The sequence below is a fragment of the Natrix helvetica genome (assembly GCF_964273705.1).
Source record: "Natrix helvetica genome assembly, chromosome: 8".
Taxonomy (NCBI): Eukaryota; Metazoa; Chordata; class Lepidosauria; order Squamata; family Natricidae; genus Natrix; species Natrix helvetica.
The window spans coordinates 22,275,021-22,300,296 of record NC_138559.1 but is presented as its reverse complement, the minus strand read 5'-3'; the positions used below and the strand labels follow the sequence as shown (position 1 = coordinate 22,300,296).

At 41.5% G+C, this 25,276-nt stretch overlaps 1 protein-coding gene across 2 annotated transcripts in view; it reads left to right on the top strand.

Moving 5' to 3' along the window:
• The window catches only part of LOC309396271 (opioid-binding protein/cell adhesion molecule homolog), a 609,765-nt gene extending 585,043 nt beyond the window's left edge, over positions 1-24,722 (top strand). For both annotated transcript variants that reach the window (XM_081961273.1, XM_081961272.1), the window contains 4 exons: positions 13,535-13,669; positions 15,883-16,003; positions 16,248-16,399; positions 23,577-24,722. In XM_081961273.1, coding sequence (XP_081817399.1) covers positions 13,535-13,669; positions 15,883-16,003; positions 16,248-16,399; positions 23,577-23,680 — 512 coding nt within the window. In that variant the 3' untranslated portion in view covers positions 23,681-24,722. The remainder of the gene's footprint in view (positions 1-13,534; positions 13,670-15,882; positions 16,004-16,247; positions 16,400-23,576) is intronic.
• The last annotated feature ends 554 nt before the right edge of the window (positions 24,723-25,276 follow it).

Sequence of the window (25,276 nt, the reverse complement as noted above, 5' to 3'; positions counted from 1 at the left end):
TGAATGTCATCAATGCAATTAATTGAGACTTCATTTGGAATTATTTTCCTAGTAAGAATATATAGAATCCAATTTATTCTTCAATGGAACCGGGGGATAAATGTTAGAGTCATTCTTCAACAAAATATATTTTCCACCTGGCTCCAATTTTTTTAGCCCTTACCATCCAGGTTTCCTACTAGAGTGTATGATTTTAAAAAAAAGAGGGAGAGATTTTGAGGCAAGGAATGAAGGACTGAATCTTTATTATGGCCAAAGGTCAGTAACTTGAAATAGCTTGCAAGAAGTAAGATGTCTAAGACAATAATACCATACAGGCAGTAATAAAACAGACAGTAACATAAAACTTATACGAGATTATATATAACAGCTGAAAGGGGGAAATGCACGACCAATTTTGCTGGCATAGAAATGGCATCTAACTCTTGATTACTCTAACTCACAAAGACACTTCTATTCCTTGTAGGAGATCTTGGCAAATCAGAAGAGATAGAAAAATGCTAAATAGAGATATGATTCTATGATAATTAGGGAGTTTCAAGGTGAGAAACGTAATGGACTGAAGGCTCAGATCCAATTCTTCTTAAATTGTTAGGGATTCTTTTTTTCCTTCTATCTCTTTGTGTCTGGCCTGCCGCCATCTTTTCTTTTGGATCCTTGGCCTGCCACACTTTCTATTATTCTGCTATGCTTTTTCTATTGGGGGAAGATTGGGGGGGGGGGGGTTTGTAAGGAGTCAAATACTATGTAGCCATAACAAAATTCTTTCTAGAAAGCCAAGGTCATCTTTTGTCTCTGCACCTCTGCACCCAACCAGAATTGGATGGGTGGAAGCTGCCAGCATGGCAGTGGGAGATTGGACCATGGGATGGACTTGTGGGTGTGGGGGCAAGATCTTAAACTTTCAACTGGCTGGGAAAACCGGGAAGCTTTCAGACTCGGTTTTCCCAGATGTGCCAACATGGCTCTCTTAATAAATGGGAACTTTGAGCGATACTTTGCCTTGGACTCTGATTTACTTTTGGATGCTATTTGGAACCTGGACACTTTGCTTTTCCCTTCCCTCTTTCATTCAATGTCTTAACCTCTTTCAATTATCTGGCCTGGCTCAACCGTAATTTTTCTCACTCCTCCTGACTGTCTTTTTAAATTTTAAATTTTAATTGTACATTGGGTCTTTTATAATTGGGGTATTTTAATGGGGATTTTAACTGTCTAAATGTTGTAATTGGTTACCTCCTCCGTGCATGTGTGTCTCTGTATTTTTGTATGTTTATGTGTTTGTACACATGTTTCTATGTTCTATATGCCCATTGTACGCCGCCCCGAGTCCTGCCTGGAAAGGGAGCGGCTAATAAATTCAAATTTATTATTATTATTATTATTATTATTATTATTATTATTATTATTATTATTATTATTATTATTATTATTATTATGAAGATACTCTCAAGAATGTCCGTGATATGGGATGGGGGCAAAATATATCAATTGATGACCTCTGATGGATGGACAATGAAATGACCTCCCAGCATAGCAAAATCCTCCCATATTTTAGCCATGTCCCTGGGAGTAGAATTCAACCCAACGGTGGCTTGACTTTTGAGTTGGCCAATGAAAAACTCCATCTGGGTTGATACCAGTGGTGGGTTCCTACCAGTTCAGACCTGGTTCTACCGAACCGGTAGTGCTGCCTTCAAACAGAGAGCGAACAGGTTCTCTTTTCCTTTGAAAATGGTCCCACCCACCCTTATACTTACCCTTATTCCAACTTCTGAAGCCCAGCTAATATGGGCCAGCAGATTGAATTGCTGCTCCTCAGCTGTTTTCCTTTTTTTCTGAGTAATTTCCGTTCAATTTCATCTGGTGTGCATGCGCTTTCTCAGCGAACCGGCAGTAATGCCAGTAGCAACCCACCACTGGTTGATACAGATAGATTTTGACTATAACTGACTCCCAAATTTATGTTTCTAAGTGAGACAGTTAAGTGAATTCCCCCCCCCATTTTATTACCTTTCCTGCCGTATTAGTTAAATGAATCACTGCATTTGGTAAGTTAGTAACATGGTTATTAAGGGAATCTGGCTTTCTCATTGACTTTGCTTGTCAGAAGGTCACAAAAGGGGATCCCAGGACACAGCAACCATCATAAGTATGAGTCAGTTGTGAGAATATAAATTTAATATTGCATATCTTGTCAGCAGCGAAATTTGTATTTACACAGCACTGGAAGAATGAGGAAATTCCTACAGCTGAAAATATAATTAAAAAAAAACATTGGAATGTGCAGAAATGGATAGGTTAACCCTAAAGGTAAAAGACAAAGAAGATACATAATATTTTTTAACATGGAGTTTATTCTATCAATGGTGAGATTGTTGTTGTTAGTTGCAAAGTCGTGTCCAACCCATCACAACCCCATGGACAACATTCCTCCAGGCCTTCCTGTCCTCTACCATCCTCTGGAGTGTGTGTGTGTGTGTGTGTGTGTGTGTGTGTGTGTGTGTGTGTGTGTGTGTGTATAGTCAGTTTCTAAGTGGCTAAATTTTGATTACTTGACCATGGGGACGTGGCAACGGTTGTAAGTGTGAAAAACAGTCACAAGTCACTTTTTTCAGTCACTAAACGGTCACTAAACAAGGGGTGTTATACATAACCTGTACAGATATATTGAGGACTAACTGTATAACTTTTCTGGATTATTTGGTAATATGAAACCCTATTGAGATAACCAATGATTTTAACCTGAACAACATAACTGGTTGCTACTTTTAATAAAAGTAGATCTTGTGAGGGGTTAAAAAAAAAAAAGAAGGCAGAAAATTCAGGCCCAAAATAAATGTTAATGACTGATAATGACTATGTGCTTGTAGAGATATTTTCATCACTTAGCCTGCTTTCTTTTCGCTTCTATAATGGGATCTACAGTCCCTTGCTTCTGATTATTCTCTTTCTTTACAAATGGCAGTTCACAGTTTGTGAGCATGGCTGACCTTCTTAAACAAAGGTACTCTGAGTCAACTTTTATTTGTTTAAGTAATTGCAGAAGAATGGAGCTTTTGAAAGATAAGTTCATTTTTTCCCATTGTGCTTTTGTACTGGGGAGTCAAAAAAGGACAAAAATATATATTCTCTGCAAATTTTTGGATAAGTGAATGCTTTCTGCAGTGAATATTCGAAAAAAAAATCACAGGAAACAAACATATGGCAACAATCTTACAATAACAAGAATAAATAGTATACAAGAAATTACACAGGAACATGTACAGTAGTTATATATTTATACCGGTATATACATTCTATAGATACATTGACTGATGTTGATTGTCACAGGTTATGGTCAAGTATTCTGCCAGCTGAGATAAGACTTAAGAATTTAATTTGAGTATCGACTTTGAACTGAAATCTGGCAGCAGCCATTTTCCTGTCCCTCAGTTCCCACACAGAAAGGGAAGAGGGGAAGGAGGTTGGAGTGCCTTACTAAAGGCAACTGAGAGCTTTCTCGTGAGAACAAAGGTCATCTCTACTGGCAATGGATAAGGTTGGGGAATGAGTGCCTGGAGAGTCTGCCAATTAACCCAATTGGCCAACGTGACCTGTGACACTTGGGAATGGAGTTACGTCTTAGTTTAATAATACTGAAATGGCAGGAGAGGTTTAGAGTTGGTTTTCCATTGAAGCTGTGCAGATACGATGTACTAAATGAAGAAGACCTTTGAGAAGGAGTCAAGTCTCACGGTTCTGATTTGATTGGGTTCATTAGTCAGAGCCTTGACATTGAGATCTTTTCCATGTGAATCAGTTTCCATCTTGTTTAAAATTTAAAAACAGATCTACTACATTAGAGTCCAATAATTGGGCAATTATATGATTGCTGGCTTATAGCAATAGACTTGTATACTGCTTCACAGTGCCTTATAGCCCTCTCTAATTGGTTTTACAGAGTCAGCATATTGCTCCCCCAACAATCTGGGTCCTCATTTTACCATCCTTGGGAGGATAGAAAGCTGAGTCAACTTTGAGCCGGTCAGGATCGAACTATAGACAATGGGAAATGCTGAAATTAAAATTTGTTTCTGTTAGAAGCGAATATTTGTACCTTAGGGTTGAAATGAGGGGCACTTGGTGCTCTCTGAGCTTGGTTATTTTCTTGCACATGTTTCAATAGGTAACATCATTGGTGCTAGTAGCAAGTGGAGCTTGTTTGTAAACTAGTAACTAGTATGGCAAACCACATTCTAGGTCCATCTGTGGGGTATTGCCAAAACTCAAGATGGTGGATGCAATGGACCGATTGAAATGTAGCCCATCTTCTATATATATCCCACACGCAATACACCTAAAAACCGGCAGCACTTTGATTGTGCCTGTATGTCCACCATATTGTCTTCTTTATTACTTTCTTCAGATACTCCTGTCACATGCCCACCTTCATTTACATATAGATAAGCTGCTAATAGTAAGGAGAAGATGGAAACACTTGGCTTGTGGTGGTAATTATAACTATGAAGGAAAACTAGTCAAATCTATTGGTAGACTAACCTAGCAGCAAGAAAAAATGTGACTGGATATTCCCCCCCACCCCCATTCTAATGATTAAATGTTTCCATCACAGATGAAATATTGAAAAAGCAAATGCAAATTAGGTGAAGGAAAGTGAATTAAAGGATCTTGGATAATAGGAAAGGAGTGAGGCCTCCATATGACATCTAAGATTAGGTGGCTCCCTGTTTGACTGTTGTGTGACTGTTTTGTATTTCTGTGTTTTTTTTTTCCATTTGGGACCTCTCTCCTTCACCAAGCTCTTCTGGTGGCCTATATCTCCATAATCTGTATGCACATTGCAGGAACTGAAGATGCTGATGAATAATCCATCTTCAGAGTTACTTCAGGTGTTTCTGGTGGAATATCAATCTTCGTGGCTCAGCATGGAATCACTCATGCATCTCATTGGGTTGGCACAAAGCCTTGGCTGCTGATAATGATTTGCTCAATGAATTGTGATGAAAGATGAGGACAGGTTGAGACTTCAACAAAGAGAGAGAGAGAGAGAGAGAGAGAGAGAGGGAGGGAGGGAGGGAGGGAGGGAGGAGAGAGAGAGAGAGAGAGAGAGAGAGAGAGAGAGAGAGAGAGAGAGAGAGAGAGAGAGAGAGAGAGAGAGAGAGAGAGAGAGAGAGAGAGAGAGAGAGAGAGACTGCTTGCTTTCCATTAAGGAGAGAGAACTCCTGAGTGACTAATGATCTGAAATTTAAGCTTGTCTGCTTGGAGAGTTGGAAGGAAGCTGGTACAAGGATTACTCTGTTCCCATTAGTACTTGGGAACATTGAAAATGGCCTGCAAATGCACCAACACATTGGTGTCTCAAGCCCAATGACCTCAAAACTGACTCATAGACTCTCCAGAATTTCAGACACAAGTCCCTGCTCAATTTGAGTAAGTTATGTCTCTGTTTCTGGCACACTCTTGCCAGCCGTAGCATCTCTGGGCCTGCCGCTTTTTTTGTGGCTGCCACTAAGAGAAGGGGCATGGCAGTTAGGGTTTGTGGGAGCGGCCTCCATAAAGCCATTTGCGTGGATGGCAGGTGCATTGGGGAATGTGGGGCATGTTCCCCCTTCCCCCTTCCCCCTCTGGAAATGGTGGGAACCAGCTGCGCATGTGTTTAAATAGTTTTAGATGAGGGCTTATTTTCAGGAAAACAAGGTAGCGTATCTGTTCCCCTCACCTTTTCGGCAATTAATTCCCTTTTTTCCCTCTCCCCCACTTGTGTCTCTGCTCCCGTCTTAACTTTCTTTCTACAATGTCATTTGTAATTCCAAGAAGTTAATATCTGATTAGTAAATACGATGATGAAAGATTTTTTGGCTGCAAAGAAGCTGCCACTTACCAATCGGCAGTGACTGAAAAATTAGGTTCAGCTCAGTAATAATTGATGAAAATGGGCTCCTTTCTTTCTGCCTCTGATTTGCTTTGAAGTTTTGACTTAATAATGTAAACATTGCTTGTTTTCTCTGGGAAATGAATTGCCTTCTGATTTGTTAAGTGCACAGGCCTGGGTCCTTTTGTCTCAATTTTCTTTGCCTCTACAAAGTGGGATGCAAAGGAGGGAAGGAATCAGGAGTGAAATCATCCCAGTTCGGCCTGGTTTGGCCAAACTGGTAGGGACGATTAGATGGACATGCTTGATAGTATCTTAAAACATTGAATGGCAATGAAAGAGGGAACGGAAGAGCAAAGAGATAGAAGGGAAAAGTCAAGGGGGAAGCCAGATTTATTTAACAACCGTGTTAGTAACAGTGCAGGGAAATTGTTGCCTTCCAGCTCTACTGGAGCAGGTAGCTTTTCCTGAACAGATACTAAAAATCCAATGTTTTTGATATCAATAAATCAAAGATGACACTCTGGATTGCCATGTAGCAAATGGCCTTCTAGACATGTCCATGGTTAATGTTAATGATTGTGCTGACGAAGGAGAATCTTTGAAGCTCAGGGTTGACATGAGGGGCGGAGGTGATATTCTACCAGTTCAGAACGGATTGTCTGAACTGGTAGCTGAAATTGCAGGTGGCTCAGCACACCTGCGCCCGGCTCTATGGCACCCGATTTGGGTCCTTTTTCCACCAAAAGCTCATGCACGCTCACATTTGCAAACCTGTAGGGAAGGTATGTGTATACCACCCTGCTAAGTGCTGCTAAGGTGGATAGCACTGAGGATGTTACCTAGCTTGGATCATGAAACATCTGCCAGAAAACAGCCAAGCTCAGAGAGCACCAAGGACCCCTGATAGTCTAGGGAACAAAGGAGAGGGGTGGGGCTGCTGGGGGTTTGCAGGGGTTCAGGAGAATCTCTAGCTAAGATTCTGTGCAGGCCGCAGAACCCCCAAATCCCACTCCTGGCTGGCCATGCCCACCCTTCCCCTCCACTCCCAGGAGTCCCCACATGGCCTATTTTGGATGCAGGTAAGTGCAGGGCGCAAGCAGAGGTTCGGGGAAGGTGAAAAACGGGCCTAACGGAAGTTCAGGAAGGCCAGAAATGGGCCAGTTTCCGGTCTCCAGAGGGCCTTCAGAGCCTGGGGGAGGCCATTTTAGCTGTCCCAGAGGCTCGAGGAAAGGCTTCGGAGTCTGGGGAGAGCAAAAATGCCGCCCTGCTGTGGTGCAGGAGGCTGACTAGGCCATGCCCACCATGGCCACGCCCACCCAGCAATCAGGCAGAGAACCCTTTGCTAAAAATTTTTGAAGCCCACCCCTGAGAAAGGATCCCAGGTTAGGGTCTTCATAGCTTCATACAAAGAGCAGAATGAAATGAGAGCAGATGAAACAGTCTTCCGAATCGATAATCTCTCTCCAATAGAAAGCAAGGACTGTTCTTTCAGAGGAGGTGGCAGTTTGGGGAGAGAATCGCTCTGGAGTGTTCTAATGAACTGTGAAATGAACATCATGTCAGTTGCCAAGGCAGATGGGCCCAGGCCATTGCTGTTGCGACGAGGTTGTTTTTGCCTGAGAGCCATCCCAGGTAATTTAAAGATATTAACGAACGCCGTTAATTAGCTTAACAGCATCACTAGTCCTAATGCAAAGCCAGATAAATAATCCTGCTGGGTCGAAAATTCTCTTCTAGAAGCTGCAGGGTTAGTGGGAGAAGGAATTGGTGCCCTCGCCACTGCAGGACTTACCGCAATGCTCTCTTTTTTTTTGAAGGGGGGAGGGATGTAAATGCCTTTGCTGCAATCCTTCTCCTACTCCAAGGACACAGCTTCCTCTGCCAGAGGAGCAGAAAGGACTGGTCCACGTGGATTCTCCTTCCCTTCCTCTGGAAAATCAAAGTCTTCGTTAACTCTCTTCCTCTCTGATCTTGTACCCGAGTCCTTCTCAGCAGGAGAAATAATTGATACCGTTGATTCCTCCAAAGGTGATAATATAGGCACTTTGTAAGGGAGAAGGAGGAAGGTTGGGAAGGAGAAGAGATGGGATTGACATCCTGCAGACATTTCATCTGTCTTGCAGATGTTTCATGACCCAAGTAGGTAACATCAGTGCTAGTTGGGAGTAGTGGAGTGGGGGGAGGGGAGGAGGTCCTCATTTTACTGACTTCAGAAGGATGGAAAGTTGAGTCAACTTTGAGCCTGGTGAGATTTGAACTGCCAAATTGCAGGCAGCCAACAGTCAGCAGAAGTAGCCTGTAGTATTGCATTCTAACCACTGTGAAGGGAAGGAAGGAAGGAAATAGCACTTATATACCACTTCACAGTGCTTTTACAGCCCTCACTAAACCATTTACAGAGTCAGCATATTTGCCCCCAACAATTTGGTTCCTCATTTTACCCACCTCGGAAGGATGGAAGGCGGAGTCAACTTTGAGCATTGAGAATTGAACTGCCAAACTGCAGGCAGCCGGCAGGCGGCAGAAATAGCCTGCAGTACTGCATCCTAACCACTGCACCACCATGGTACTTCTTAGAGTTTTTCTACGTTCTGGCTGGCCTCAGCATTGATGGTGCCCAGCCCTTGAATGAGATCATATCTTGTATGGAAGTTACATTAATGAAAGGGCAGAATCTCCCCTAAGCTCCCTCTGTGTCTGTGAGTGTTTCCCACTTAGACCAAGCAGAGAATGAAAGGTTCTCCTGCTAGGTACCTATCTCACAAGTGGAGCAATCAGAGCTTATCTCCCCCCCCCCCTCGTGGCCCCTTCCTTGTTAAAAAGAAACAATCTCTTTTATTTACTTATTTCTGTCACCGGCTCTTCAAATCTATTTCCTTACACTTCCAATTATCTTTTATAGAGATCATCTGGAGGTTAGGGCCGACCCACGATGACCTCAGGATTATTGGATCATTACAGAGAAGGTTCCTTTGCAAAGCTGGCCCAGCATTCATCCTCTTGGTTGTATTTCCACCCCTTGTTATTTTACCATCTACACCGTTTCAGACTCAAACTGCTTCTTCCCACTCTCTCTCCTGCTCTGAGTCATCGGTGCTTTACCATCTCCCGTCCCGCTGCTTATTTCCTTCAAGGCAGAAAAAAAAGTCTTCCTCTCCACTTCGTGCAATCACTTTCTCCCTGCCTAGAAATATTTAACATTTCCAGAACGAGGAGGAATATTTTATGAGGCTCGCAAGACAAAAAAAACGGGAGATGGTTCTTCTTTTTTAATTCTTCTTTCCTCTAGGCTAGCCAGACCCAAAATCTGCAGCCGTTCTTCAGATGGTTTAGTCTCCAGGCCTTGGATCATCTTCGTTGCTCTTCTCTGCCCTTTTTCCAAAGTCTCAACATGTTTGTTTGTTTTTTGTAATGTGGTAACCAAAACTGGATACCGTATTCCTCCAGGTGTGGCCTTACTAAGGCTTGATAAAGCGGTAATAATACTTCATGTGATTTTGATTCTGTGCCTCTGTTTATACAACCAAGGATTGTATTACCTTTTTTGGTGGCAGCTGCACAGGGCTGGCTTGTGTTTAAATGATTGTCCACTAGGACTCCAAGGTCCCTCTCACGGTTACTGTTTTTGAGCCAGATTTCTCCTAATCTGTACCATACTTCAAGTTCTATATAAGCTCAGATATTATAGAAGTGTGTTTCTCCCCTCAAAGCAGGTGGAAGGAACGAAACACCAGACTGGTAACACCTGAGCAATACTTGTGTTAGCTACAGTCCGGCATGCTTTTGTTACTGGCAAAAACTCTGTGGGATGACCGGTCTGAACCAGCAGGGAATGATGTCGAGCATAGTTGTAAAATCTGCCTCTCCATTCGCTGTGTTCTGTTTGGAGCAGCAGGAGGTACTACTCCCCTTGTTCATATGGCAGCCTTTTTTGTAGAAGAATGGACAAAGTTTTATGCTTTTGTTCCTGCATTTTCCTGGGAGCCGAGAGCTGCAAATTGACTGGCTAACCAGTGTTGGTACAGCAGGAGAACCTGTGGAGATTACAGGTCAAGGTTGCAAGGAGCTGTTCAAAGAACAGCCAAGGAAAGAAAGCAAATGCTAAAAACTTTTGATATCAAAAGGGCCCAGCAGAGATTATACTACCTGAGCCTTCTCAGGAAACAACAGCTGAATGAAAAATTGCTGGTGACCTTCTCCCACTACACCCTAGAGAGTATTTTAACTTACTGCACCTGTGTAATGTATTGTTTGCCAATTGCACAGTGGCAGATAGGACAGAGCTCCAGAGGGTTAACGTCATTGACCACAAGACCATTGGTTGCCCTGTCCTCTCTCTGGAACAGCTGTATAGCTCCCGTTGCCTTAAGAAAGTTCAAAACATTCTTAAAGATCCATCTCATCCTGGACACCCTTTTTTTGAACTATTACCATCTGGCAGACGGTACAGGATAATAACAACAAGGACAAATAGGCTGAAAAAACAGCTTCTATCCCAGGGCAGTAACTGTAGTATATTGAATTCTATGGTATAAAGGTAAAGGTAAAGCGCATATGTGCTGGTCGTTCCCGACTCTAAGGGTCAGTGCTCATTTCTGTTTCAAAGCCGAAGAGCCAGCGCTGTCCGAAGGCGTCTCTGTGGTCATGTGGCCGGCATGACTAAACGCCAAAGGCGAATGGAACACTGTTACCTTCCCACCAAAGGGGGGTCCCTATTTTTCTAGTCGCATTTTTAATATGCTTTCGAACTGCTAGGTTGGCAGAAGCTAGGTTGGGACAAGTAACGGGAGCTCACTCCATTACTCGGCGCTAGGGTTTTGAACCACCAAACTGCCAACCTTTCTGATCAACAAGCTCAGCGTCTTAGCCACTGAGCCACCACGTCCCTGGTATAGTGCAATATTAATGCAAGATCAGGTTTTCAATTTCAATTATATAGGATGTATATTTCTGTTTTTATTTTACAGTTAAAATGTACACTTGAAGATAGCATTTAATTTCATTGCACGATGTGCAAAGACAATAAACTAAACTAAATTAAACCAAAATATCCATTGTTTAGCTCTTGGGGGTTTATTTCCAGGCAATGCTTATCTATTGCAAAAGTGCACTTGTTTAGATGATGCCTCCAACAGCTGCAATCTCAGAGAGTCTCTATGGGGCAGGAAAAAGATCTGTGACACTGTATTTTGCCCAAGACTGTCTCCAATTTTACAGGAACAATTTAATCCATTCTGTTGCCCTAGGGCAAATCAGAGAACATAGATTTGCAGGCTCAGCTTATTAAACTTGTGAATCTGAATATTCTAGTTTCCTAGGTGTTTAGCTATCAGGCATACAGTATGTAACACTCGCTTTGTTGATTCCTTGCAGTAGAAGAAAACAAAAAGAAAATTCATTGGATAGACACATCAGGTAGATGCATCGTTTCCATCGACTGTCATTCAGGATAAGCCAACCTGTTTCATTTTCAGAAATAACACCTCGAGTTGTGAGTTTTAACCATCACAACCAATAGAATAATCACAATGCAGCTTGCTATTGTTTAGGTCAGTAAGGGCAGTTTCCTTTGGCTGCAACGAAAATTAAGATGTTCATTTTTATTTTTTTTAAAGGCATCATAATTCCAGTGTTGTGATGCTGTTGATAAAAATAGAATCACCAACATGATCACCAACATCCGATGGTGAATATGGCACAAGAAGAAGTTGTGTTGCAGCAAGAAAATAAAATAAAATATTTGAATCTTTTCTTTCTAACAAGAAGTTATTTTTGTTGAATTCTTCAGTATCGGCACACATTAAAGAAGCATACATGCATAATTTTTTAAAGGAAAACCAAAAAATAAACATGCAGAGTATTTGACTAATCAAAAACAGCAAGAGAAAATTTGGTTGGAAGCCCTAAATCCATTCCCAATATTATCTGTTAAATCTTTCATAAATCCTAAACATCCAGCACTTGCTAAACTTGAACCAAGCTTTCTCTAAAGTCACCTTTTGCCTCCCTGGAAAATATCTGGGTTTTTTTTTTCCATAAATGCAAAAATATTTTATGACTTATTATTGCAAATATGTTCAAATTTTGCATACTTTCTTTCTGCATCAGGACCATCATAGCAGCAGAGAATGTAAAATAATGGGGCAATTGCCAAGAAGGCAGGGAAAAAACAAGCAAAAATTTTCTGATTCCAGAGAATTTGATGAATAATTTATCATACCCATGAACCACTTCGGTGAAATGTCACTTAGTCCATCCAGAAATGATTGACAGTTGACCATACCTAAAAATACTGTTGAGTTAGCCTCTTTTTATTGTTGTTTTAGCTATAGATAGATAGATAGATAGATAGATAGATAGATAGATAGATAGATAGATAGATAGATAGATAGATAGATAGATAGATATAGATAGATGATAGATAGATAGATAGATAGATGATAGATAGATAGATAGATAGATAGATAGATGCTAGATAGATAGATGGATGGATGGATGGATGGATGGATGGATGGATGAAAGAAAGAAAGAAAGAAAGAAAGAAAGAAAGAAAAAGAAAAAGAAAGAAAGAAAGAAAGAAAGAAAGAAAGAAAGAAAGAAAGAAAGAAAGAAAGAAAGAAGAAAGAAAAGTAGAAATGGGAAATTGGGGGAAGAAAAAAAAGAGAGGGGAAAAGAGAATGCAAGGTATAAGGGGGGGGGAGGTCTTGACTTCCGATTCTCTTTAGCACAGTACAAAAATAGTATTTTTTTCCCTGTAAGGTTGAAGAATTTGAAAGAATAAAATGAATCTTGTTAATATAAATGGTGATAGTTCACAAAGATTGTTAGGTGCAAATAGAAATATGTACTATTTCCATGGCAAGGAAGATAAAGCAGAAATGGTTAAATCGATCATTTTATTCAAAGAGGAGAATATATTTAAGCATATTTTTTCATTTGGATATCATTTGGGGATTTTGTGCTTCTGATGAAATGAAACTTTGACTTTGGTTCTGTCAATTAGATAGATTTGTCGTTGTAGAAATGGCTAGTTATATACTAATGTGCAAAAGCAAGAAAGGTGAGGCCGTCGTGTTTTAAAACAAACTGTTCTGACTGCAAAAGTGGAAGAGACCTGGACTCGAAGCAATAGTTTTTAGAATATTAGAATAGAATAGAGCTGGAAAGGACCTTGGAGGTCTTCTAGTCCAGCCCGTTGCTCAAGCAGGAGACCCTATACCATTTCAAACAAGTGACTTTCAGTCTCTTCTTAATAATCTCCAGTGATGGAGCTCCCACAATTTCTGAAGGCAACTTCTGTTCCACTGGTTAATTGTCCTCCCTGTTAGGAAGTTTCTCCTTGATTCCAGGTGGCTTCTCTCTTTGATTAGTTTCCAACCAATGTTTCTTGTTGCCCTCTGTGGAGAATAATTTGACCCCCTCTTCTTTGTTGCAGCCCATCAAATTCTGAAACACTGCTATCATGTCACCCCTAATTCTTCTTTTCTCTAGACTAGCCAGACCCAAAATCTGCAGCCGTTCGTCATGTGTTTTACTCTCCGAACCTTTGATCATCTTAGTTGCTCTCCTCTGCACTTTTTGCAAAGTCTCAATAACTTTTTTTGTAGTCTTTTTTTAAAAAATCTTCTCTATATTTCTTTCCCTTCTCTGTTCTAGGTCAGGGATTTATAAGTGATGACGAGTACTTGGAAATCACGGGCATCACGAGAGAACAGTCTGGTGAATACGAATGCAGTGCGGTCAATGATGTGGCAGTGCCCGATATTCGGAGGGTAAAAGTCACCGTCAACTGTAAGTAAACCTCCATGCATTTTTCACAGAGCCATGGGTTCTCTAAAGGGCATTTTCAAGTGTGATGCACGGGTATCTTTATGTTGTTTATAATGATTGGATAAGGCAGTGTTTCTCAACTTTGGCCATGTGAAGATGTGTGGACTTCCAAGTCCGCCCATCTCCAAGCTACCAAGGTGGAGAAACACTGCCGTAAGAAATGCTACTCAAATTATAGCAATTGCAATGACGCATAGAGTTATATCCCACTTCACCGTGCTTTACAGCCTCCTCTTAGCGGTTTACAGAGTCAGCATATTTGCCCCCAACAATCTGGGTCCGTCTTGTAACAAAATCCTCAGAAGGATGGAAGGCTTCTGATGCGCCCTAAAAAGTTGGCTTTTCCAGCAAGCCGGCCTGGCCTGTTAATTTTATTTAATTTTTAAAATGTGAGTGTTATATAAATTGGATTTGTTTTTGGACTGTTTCTAATTTCCTTTTAACTTTGGTACTATGTGTTTTTTAATGCTGTACGCCGCCCTGAGTCCTTGGGAGAAGGGTGGCATATAAATCTAATAAATCCAATCCAATCCAATCCAATCCTGCCTAGGCAGGAAACCCTACACCACTTCAGACAAATGATTATAATACAATACAATAGCAGAGTTGGAAGGGACCTTGGAGGTCTTCTAGTCCAACCCCCTGCCTAGGCAGGAAACCCTATACCATTTCAGACAATTGGCTATCCAACATCTTCTTAAAGACTTCCAGTGTTGGGGCATTCACAACTTCTGGAGGCCAGTTGTTCCACTGATTAATTGTTCTGACTGTCAGGAAATTTCTCCTTAATTCTAAGTTGCTTCTCTCCTTGATGAGTTTCCACCCATTGCTTCTTTCCCTACCCTCAGGTAGGAGAATAGTTTGACTCCCTCTTCTTTGTGGCAACCCATGAGATATTGGAAGGAAACATTTTCCTCATCAATTCCATATCAATTTTTTTGCCCAAGTATCAGGTATCAAAACAACGATGCTATGCATGCAGAAACAGGTTCTGCTTCTTAGCTATGTAAGAACATGCAGCAAAACAACACAAAGTCTTCCACCAAGTTCATAAATCCTATTAGAACAACACCTCCAGCATCTAAGCTATAGGCGTGTCATCTAGCTATATAATTCTTATAAATTAATAGCTTGACATTTTCTAGCTGTTATCCCCAAAAATAAAATAGCTCATCTCTACGGCAAGCAGCTGGGAGAGTACTTAGTAAGAGATTCTTGTCTTCTCCTCTTAACTCTTACTTTCTTCTGAAGAAAAGTTCAAAATTAAAACACAGTGGGAGAGAAATTCTGCCGATGCCTAACCATGCACACATGACAGATTAAGAAATCTCCACCTTTCAAGAGAGACACGAGGAAGTCTATTTCTGCCAAGCTGACATAAGAACATCACATACTTAGTTTTAATTATGCTTCATGCCTTTTGCCCTTCTGGACAATCACTTTTTAAAAGCTTCATTAGCAACGTGAAGCACAAAGGAGGCAGAACTATTCCGATTAAAATAGGTAGTGAGTATTTTGAAAGGGTTTGGGCATTTTGGAGGTGATTCAAGAGCCATCAAACCCGTCCCTCCCTTGGGGGGGGAAACACAGAAAAGAAAGTTTTCTAGTTTGTCTTCACTGAAAGTCCTATGTTATTAGCATGTTACCACTTTGGTACATCACTCTGAGGTTCTCCTAATCAAGTAGTAGGATCTAAGTACATACATGGTTAGAAAAACAGGTAAAGCAACATATAAGATTTAAAACCAGAAGTATTTTTGTTGGGTATTTTACCAGAAAAGTATGATAAAGGGAACACATACCGGTACATTATATGTATGTATAATACATACACTGAGCCTGACTAGGTGGCTCGGTGGCTAAGACGCTGAGCTAGTCAATCAGAAAGGTTGGCAGTTTGGCGGTTCGAATCCCTAGTATAAGTCTCCTGCCTGGCCACTCTCCAAGCCTGCTAAAGGTTGGTAATTGTGAACTATCCTGAAAGACTGTGGGAGAGGAAAGACTTTGCTGGGGAGGAAGTCACTGTAAATTAAATAAAAAGGGTTTATCGGGATGAGGACTAGGCTTCATGCTGCTGGGGAAGCCTAAGTCAGAACATCAGCATCAGGATTCATTTACGGGAGTACCTGGGAAATATCTGGAAGTGTTTGAAATAGCCATTCTTTCCTCTGCAGATCCACCATCCATCTCCAGTCCTAAGAATACTGGTGTTTCAGTTGGTCAGAAGGGGATCTTGCGCTGTGAGGCCTCTGCTGTTCCAGGAGCAGAATTTCAGTGGTTTAAAGAAGAAACCAGGTACCTAAGCAGTCTTTTAAGACCATCCCAGTAGCTTAAGAATGGCAGATGTACGTTCTTGGGAAGAAATGGCTTTGTGAGCTAAGCGGGGGTGGGGGTGTCATCCGTTGTTTTACCCAGGGCATTAGCTCATCTTTGGAAACTCCTTTGAATCCTAAACTCTGCCCTAATGATAGTGAAATAACTATTCTAATAACTGGATTATTATATATGAATCTAAGCTCATGGTTTGTCTTCCTTGCAGGTTAGCTAATGGGCTGGATGGCTTGAAAATTGAAAACAAAGGACGAATGTCTACGCTAACCTTCTTTAATGTCTCAGAGAAGGACTATGGCAATTATACCTGTGTGGCCATCAACAAACTGGGGAACACCAATGCCAGTATAATTCTGTATGGTAGGTATACAGATCAACGGAATGCATACAAGGTCCCCTCAATGGTTTTTAATGGAAGATGGAACAAGAGCAAAAAATTGTGGACAGGAGGAAATGTAGCCAAAAGAGACAGACACGAGCTAGTCTGAGACACTGATTATTAAAGCATCTTGTAGAGAAACAGAAAAGTTAATGAGTATCCACATTGATTGGTGTGTGACACAGAAGTGAAATCCAGCAGGTTCTGGAGAACCAGTAGCAGAAATTTTGAGTAGTTCGGAGAACCGGTAGCAAACATTTCGAGTAGTTTGGAGAACTGGCAAATGCCACCTCTGGCTGGCCCCAGAGTAGGGTGGGAATGGAGATTTTGTAGTAACCTTCCCCTGCCACGCCCACCAAGCCACACCATGCCCATCAAGCCACGCCCACAGAACCAGTAGTAAAAAAAATTGAATTTCACCACTGGTGTGAAGATATGTACAATATACAATGAGATGACTAGGATGGATTAAAATTAGTTTTTTAAAGAGTTGACTGGGAAACTGCAGATCCCATTTTACAAACTTTGCATCACTTGGTATTTCAAGTTAATTTCTCTAGAAACAAGGATTCTTGGACAAAAAAACGCATCAATAAGATGTGAAGGATAGTAGTTACTTAAAAGGAAGCTCAAGACAGGATCGTCTCAAATATTAAGAGTGTTGAAGTTGGCCCAGTAAAAATTTCACTGAGTTCAAGATGAAGTGTTATTTCAACAATGTGCCACTTAATCTGGTGATAGTTCAGGATAGGATTTGGAGCTTGATGGACCCTGTAGTTGTACCTGAGAAACTTACTTAACTAGAATTATAGACTAAGGAGATGCATTTGCCTAAAATGCTTTATTTGTTTAATATTTCCTATAATTTCTGGGAAGGGAAGGGTTATTTTACTTCTTTATTTCAACATGGACAGTTCAGTGTATTGCATAAATTGGAAATGAGACTTAAAAATCAAGTCAAGCCGATTTACAAACGTGCGCCTGAGACATCAAGGCCAATATTCTATCCCAAATTCTGCACTTTCAAAACACAGATGTTGATGTCCCAGTTGAGATCTCAACACCAAAGACAGTTTCCAGTGTCAAGTTTTCAAAGTTAACACAAGTAGCATTGTCTTGTGACTACTCTCAATTTTTAGATGACCACCGTCTACTCCAGTGATTGGGTTGCATGCTGTCATGTCTATCACCTCCATAATGTCATTGTTGGATACATTTTTCATTCATAAACTGGACCATTTGTCTAAGAAGCCATCTGTTTGTTGAACTGTCTGCAAATATGAACTACATCTTTATCCTTTGCTTACCTCCACTCCCTCTCTCCCTCTCCCCATCCTCGTATTTCCATCATGGCTTCTGTTTTAGAAATACCTGAACTTCCAGCAATGCCAAGTTGGTACGAGCATGGTTCACTCCTTTCTTTGCTTACAACCTATCAAAGCAAGATACCCCTTTGCTATGAAAAGATTGAAGAAAGGCTTCTCACTGCAGGCACGCAGCATATTTTACACCAAGACCTCCCAATCTGGAAACCATTAGTTTCATATTGGAATGTATCTTTCCCAATTTACATGAATTGCTCATGTTTTGCCCTGAGTGTTTTATTTCAAGAATTTCTGTTTCAAAATAAAGACAGGACATCATTACTTAAAAGTGGGGACATTTTGATATTTCCGGAATAGAAAACTACTAATAGGATCTGAATGGATCCAAGCTCAGTATGGTGAATTTTGAAGCCAAAAGTTTAGAATGATAGAATAACAGAGTTGAAAGGGACCTTGGAGGTCTTCTAGTCCAACCCCTTGCTTAAGCAGGAAACCCTGCAGCACTTCAGACAAATGGTTATACAATCTCTTCTTTAAAACTTCCAGTGTTGGAGCATTCACAACTTCTGGAGGTAAGTTGTTCCACTGTGGTGGGATTCACAATTTTTTACTACCAGTTCTGTGGGTATGGCATGGCGTTGTGGGCGTGGCTTTGTGGGGATGGCAGGGGAAGGATACTGCAAAATCCCCATTCCCTCCCCACCCCACTAACCTGCTTTCCAGCTCCATTCTCCTGTTCTGGACAACAAAAGAAGATCAGCTGGGAGGCTGGGAGGCAGTGTGGGCGGGGCCAGCCTATTTGCCTGTTCTCCGAACTACTCAAAATTTCTGCTACCGGTTCTCCAGAACCTGTCAGAACTGGCTGAATACCACCTCTGATTAGAATGCAGTATTGCAAGGCCCAGAGTTTGATCCTGACCAACTCAAGGTTGATTCCGCCTTCCGTCTTTCCGAGGTGGGTAAAACGAAGACCCAGATTGTTTGGGGGCCAATATGCTGACTCTGCAAACTGCTTAGAGAGGGCTGAAAAGCACTGTGAAGTGGTATATACTTTTAAGTGCTATTGCTCTTTTCCAGTTTCGTCAAAGATAGGGTGGGGCGGGGGGAGAGAAAAGAATAACAGGTTATCATTCATTTTGGCTGACAGCAGCAGCAGTGGGTTCTGCTACATTTCTCCCTAATCTCAAAGAGAGAGAGAGAGAGAGAGAGAGAGCAACTCCATTAGAAAAAAAAATATGCAGAAATTTCACATTTCATTCCTCATGAGCATTCCACACACCCTCACGCTGAATAAAAGGAAAATCATTGGCATCTGGTTATTAGTTGTAGCTTTCTTAGGTCTGACACAGCCAATTCAACATTTGCTAATGTCAGCAGATGTACAGGGTTTTTTTTTTATTATTATTATTATTCCTCCCTCCGTTTGCAACTAGTTTCCATCTTTGGATTCCGACTCGAGTTGGTTTTGCTTCTCTCCTAATTAAAAAGAAAGAAAGAAAGAAAGAAAGAAAGAAAGAAAGAAAGAAAGAAAGAAAGAAAGAAAGAAAGAAAGAAAGAAAGAAAGAAAGAACAAACAATTGAAAAGCTACTGATTTCCCCTCCGAATGTACATTAGCAATCCTTTATTTTCAAGTACAAAATGAAATATTTGATATTTAATCGAGGGCTCTGCCTGTGCACGCAACCCCTCCCTTCCCACCCCGGGCCTCCCCGAACAACAGTGCTCATTTGAATTGCTCTAAAAAAGATTGTCTGGTAAATGCTTAGGAAAACAGTGCTGCAGTCTGTTGTAATTAAGCAAAATAAAAGTTCTGTTTGCAATGAGACAATTTGGCTAAGCCGGTTTTCCATTGTAGAAATGGGTTATGTAGCTCTCTGCTTACTCAAAGAACCCGTGAACTAATTAGATTCCCTCCTGCCATTATTTTTTTTTTTGATTTTTTACCATTACAAGAGTTGTTACCCCTTTGTCTTAAAATTAATGAGGTTAGAAAGCTTGCAACATGTTTCTTTCTCAGCTCAGATTACAGTTGAGCATCTCAGATTTCACTCGAGGTATAATTATGCATTCATGATCCTTATTTTTCCCCCTGTTCCTCTCCCTTCACCTTGGAAAATACCCTTTGCCCTTCTCTGTGGTTTTTGCTGGTTCCATTTCTAAGCAATGAGCAGGATAAGTTTGATGCTTGCAATCTTTCTTCATCCTTACCATCGTGCAGGGAATGAAAATCAACCGTGAGCTATCAGAACCGAGGCATTGCGGCTGGTAAAACTTTGTTTGTTTGTTTATTAGTTTGTCAAACATGTACAAGACAGCAGGTATAAGTATGGACATGGACCTGAATGAAATGAATACAAATAAATGGGGACAGTAGGCATGCATGTCCCCTTTAGGGACCTTTTAGGAATGGGGTGAGGTCCACGGTAGACAGTTTAAAATTGAAGCTGTGAGGGTTTGAGGATGTAACAACGGAGTCGGGTAGAGCATTCCAGGCATTGACCTCTCTGTTACTGAAGTTGTATTTCCTACAATCAAGTTTGGAGCCATTTACCTTGAGTTTATATTGATTGTTTGTTCGTGTATTATTGAAGTTCAAGCTGAAGAGGTCATTGACAGGTAAGATGTTGTAGAAGGCAATTTTGTGTACTATGCTTATGTCCAACTGCAGGCGATGCAGTTCCAGATTGCCCAAGCCCAAAGTTTTGAGCCTGTTGGCATAAGGGATTTTATTGTGAGCAGAGGAGTGGTGGACTCTTCTTGTGAAATACCTCTGGACCAGCTCAATAGTATTAATGTCCGATATGCAGTGTGGATTCCATGCAGATGAGCTGTATTCGAGGGCTCTCCGTTGGAGGCAGAGAGGGGGCCAAGGCTGTCTGACAGTTATCAGCTGCCTTCAGAGATCAGTGGGGCAGAAGAACAGCTGGAGCTTGTTCCCAACATGTGCATGCGCAGAGCTGCCAGGAGACAGATGTTAGTTCTTCATAACTTGCATATTGGAAATTCCTTCTTCCAGGAACGACATAGAACAATTCCTGGCAATGTTACCACCACCATCAACCATTCTTAAGAAAGAACAGGTTTCTTTTCCAATTCTTTCTTTCTTTCTTTCTTTCTTTCTTTCTTTCTTTCTTTCTTTCTTTCTTTCTTTCTTTCTTTCTCTCTCTCTCTCCCACTTTCTTTCTCTTTCTCCCTTTCCTTTCTTCCTTCCTTCCTTTCTTTCTTTCTCTTTCTCTCCCTCCCCCTTTCTTTCTTTCTTTCTTTCTTCCTTCCTTTCTCTCTCTCTCTCCCTATCTTCATTTCCTTCCTTCCTTCCTTTCTCTTTCTGTCTTTCTGTATGTCTGTCTTTCTTTCTCTTTCTCGCTTTCTTTCCTTCCTTTCTCTTTCTCTCCCTTTCTAGCTTCTTTCCTTCCTTCCTTCCTTCCTTCCTTCCTTCCTTCCTTCCTTCCTTCCTTCCTTTCTCTTTCTGTCTTTTTGTTTTTCTCTTTCTTTCTTTCCTTCCTTTCTCTTTCTCTTTCTCTCTCTTTCTCCCTTCCTTCCTTCTTTCCTTCCTTCCTTTCTTTCTCTTTTTGGAGTCTGCCCATGTGCAGTAATCCTTATTAATCTTTCACTAGGCTAGTGCCGCTCAGCTTGTTAAGCCACATCTGAAAGCAGCCCATTTTCACATATCAAAATGAGAGGGAAAATAGTTGAAAGGAGGTGGGCCGTTGCCCTCACCATGGAGCAAGCATGACAAGAGCATAAAACATTTAAGAGCAGTTAGTGCATAAAGGTTTCCAGATGGGAGGCGGTGGCACAGATGTGTTCTATTCTAGGATTCCAGTCAATCAGCATTGCTATAAAATTGTAGATTAATGAATCAAACAGCCTCTTTGGTTGTTAACAGTTGCAGTGGGATTTGGGGAGAAGGGGAAAATAGCCTTGGGGCTTTGCAGCTGAATTTGGCTGAGAACCTGCACGGAATGTTTTCCGTTCTCCGCTAAAAGTTTTAAAAGTATCTTTCAAGAGATAGGGGAAAAGAAATGTGCTTTTGGTCTTATTTTCTTCTCTACGTTATGCCTCTGTTTGATGGACTTTGGGGTTGTTGTTATTGTTAGTTGCAAAGTCATGTCCGACCCATCGCGACCCCATGGACAATGTTCCTCCAGGCCTTCCTGTCCTCTACCATCCTTTGGAGTGCATTTAAAATTCAGTTACTCCATCCAGCCACCACATTCTCTGTCGTCCCCTTCTTCCTTTGCCCTCAGTCTTTCCCAGCATGAGGCTCTTCTCCAGGGAATCCTTCCTTCTCATTAGGTAGTCAAAGTCTTTGAGTTTCCTCTTCAGGATCTGGCCTTCTAAAGAGCAGTCAGGGTTGATCTCCTCTGTGACTGACCGCTTTGATCGACTTGCAGTCCAAGGGACTCGCAGGAGTCTTCTCCAGCACCGGAGTTCAAAGGCCTCCACTCTTTGGTGCTCAGCCTTTCTTATGATCCAACTTTCACAGCCATACATTGCAACTGGGAGAATCCATAGCCTTGGTTTTTGGGGTAGGGTGTTGAAAAAACATAAAACCCAAGGAAATATCTTTTCCCATACAGACTAGTCGCGACCTTAAGAACAGCTGCAGAGTTTCAGGGGATTTTTAACCATCATTTTATATTAGACGAGCATGGGATATTTCCACTGGTGGGAAAACTACATCTTCTTTGTGGAGATCCATCACTCCTTGTCTCCAGAGGGGGGGGGGTTGGTCTTTTGTTTTGCACGGGTTTTTGATGCTTTAATGCATTGCCGCTGATATATCGTTTACTACGATTGCTATGTCTGTTGGTGCTGCAGCTGTTACAATTGGGATGGCTGCTTTCCGATGCAGGCGGTAGAGTCACCCTCTGGTTTATATCGGATGCTCCATGGAGAGGACCAAGATATTAATAAACATGTTTACATTTTTAATTAAATCAATGTCCTGCACTTTTGCTCGTAGGATTTAGCATTGCATCTATGCGTAGCAATGAGGCTCCCATTCGCAGGTCCTCTCCCAACAATTAGCAGGCACAAGGAAGGAACACATCTACATGGGGGTACTGACAGGGATTTCATGTGACATGAGAAGTGAGAATTCAAATTAATTTAAAATATGGCTTGTGAAAACACAGCTGGATTTTTGAGCCGGCGTGACCCTGCCTGCATTGCTTGAATTAAACTAGGAGATGCCCAACCTGTGGCTCCTGCGCGCAGTTTGCTCACTGGTGCATGCTATGAAGGATAATTTTAAGCATCTAATTAAATCTAACTTAAAATTTAATCAAATTTAATGGCACGGCTACTTTTCCTGCGTCCCAGCCACTTTTGGGGATTGAAATTCTGGCATAGTGCTCAGTGACCAAATTAGTTGGGTGCCTTTTGTGTGTGTGTGAGAGAGAGAGAGAGAGAGAGAGAAGATGCGGGGCTCTATAACTTCAGGAAACTACAGAACTCATAGAGACTAAAGATGAATAGACAAATGTTAAATAGCAATTATAAGAATGTATATGTATAAGAATGTATATTCATTCATTTATGAATGAATTTGAAAGGGAAAAACAAAACAAATTTTTTTTTAAAAAAAATGGAGTGAGGTCCACGGTAGACAGTTCAAGGTTAAATTTATGGGGTTTGAGGATGTAACAATGGAGTCAGGTAGAGCATTCCAGCCCTTGACCACTCTGTTGCCGAAGTCGTATTTTCTGCAATCGAGTTTGTAGAAAATATATTTGCATTTATTTGTAGGGAGGGGGTAAAAATCTCATTTTGCTAATGACCATCGTCTTTCTTTCCTTCTCTTTTTGTTGCGTCTGTCATCCGATCCAGGCCCAGGAGCAGTACATGATGGCAACAACGCAGCTTCCAGAGCGATGGCCTGCCTATGGCTATCAGGAGCCCTCTTTGCTTATTTCCTGCTCAAGTTTTGTTAAGAAGAGCGCGGATCCTTGCAAAATGCTGCCTGGTTTCTCCCCGCACCACAGACTTTTTAACCATCCACACCGCTGAGGGGGGGGAAACCTGAAAAAGAAAGAAAGAAAAACCAGTCTACGGCTTGATTCTATTGCTGGGAGGACCAGGGGAGGGAGGGGCATTCTCATACCAAGCCCACACCCTTTCTTTTTTTGGATAAAGTTCATCACAAATATTTCCCAAATAAGCCGAATCAGTTTTCACATCCTTCCTCCACCATCCCATCCTCTTCAAATGCCCTGCGGAAAACATCTCGACTTCTCCTTTCTGTGACCGAATGCTTCTGCCTGCCCAAACCCCCCTGGAAAGAAGAGATGCTTTCATTGAAGAGGCAAATGTCCATCAAGCAAGCCAACAAAGCATCCTCTTCCTTCGGTGTCTCCTTGACCAACGGCAGTTCCCCCTCACTTTAAAAAAAAATGATAACACTGTACATGCCTGTTCATGCTTCAAAGCATCCACTCATATTCTGGATTCTCGCCTCCCCTTTGGTTGGTTCTTCAAAGGTTTTTGCTACCCTTCTGCAAAGGCCATTTTTGCAATCCCTCCCACCCCCGGATGTGGGTTACATGAGGGATGGCAGTGATGGTGGGGGACCATGTTGCACTTTAAGAAGCAGACTATGTGTTTGTCAATGGATGGGAGTGTTGGACGCTCTCCTCTCTTTGCTACTAAAAAACCTGGAGTGATGGAATGGCAAGTCAAGCACATCCCATTTATCAGCCTCATGAGACCATCGTGCTGCCCATTCATCCGTTCATCCATCCAATTATCCATCCATCTGCCTTCCCAGTCATTCATTTGCCGTATTAATCAATTTATCAACATAATTATCCGATGAGCTTATTTTTTAAAAAAATCCAAATTGTTCCTCTTCAATTCCCCATTCTTTCTTCCAACATCTATCAGCCTGATCACCTCCATTGAATCCTGCCATTCGCTAGACAAATTTTTAATTCCTCATTATTCAACCCATGATGAGGTTTCTTTTAAAAACAACAACATGCCACTGCAGTCTTTCGGCCCTTCTTCGCCGCAGAGGGAAGGCACGGAGATGGTCCGCGAAGGATCAAAATGAATCATAGAGATGAAGAAAAGGCACAGTAAAAAAAACAAAACATAATAATCAAAGAACGGGCAAAGACAATGGAGAAGTATTTTGGAGCGCATGGGTATCAGCAATTGTGTCAACCCATGGATTCTATACCTAATGCATTCTTGCCCATATCATCCCAGCGAAACATTTCCATTGTCGAGCATTGCCTTAAAATAATTCAACTTCAAAGTGCTGAATTTAGTTGGGAAATATTTGCCATCCTTTCCAATGCCCCCAATTTTCTACTGCACATAGACATTCAAAGAGACTCATTGTTTGTCATTATCCAGAAACAGCAATGGGATCGCCTCCCTGCCCCAACCCTGGCCAAGCCTCCCCAGAACAACTTTTGTCTTTATTATCTTACAAATCCATCCTCGGAAGCTGTTGGAGGCCAATTACTTTGCTAGTTTCTTCCGACATTAGTTGTACATTTCTTCGGAAACCTCTCTGGAGCAGA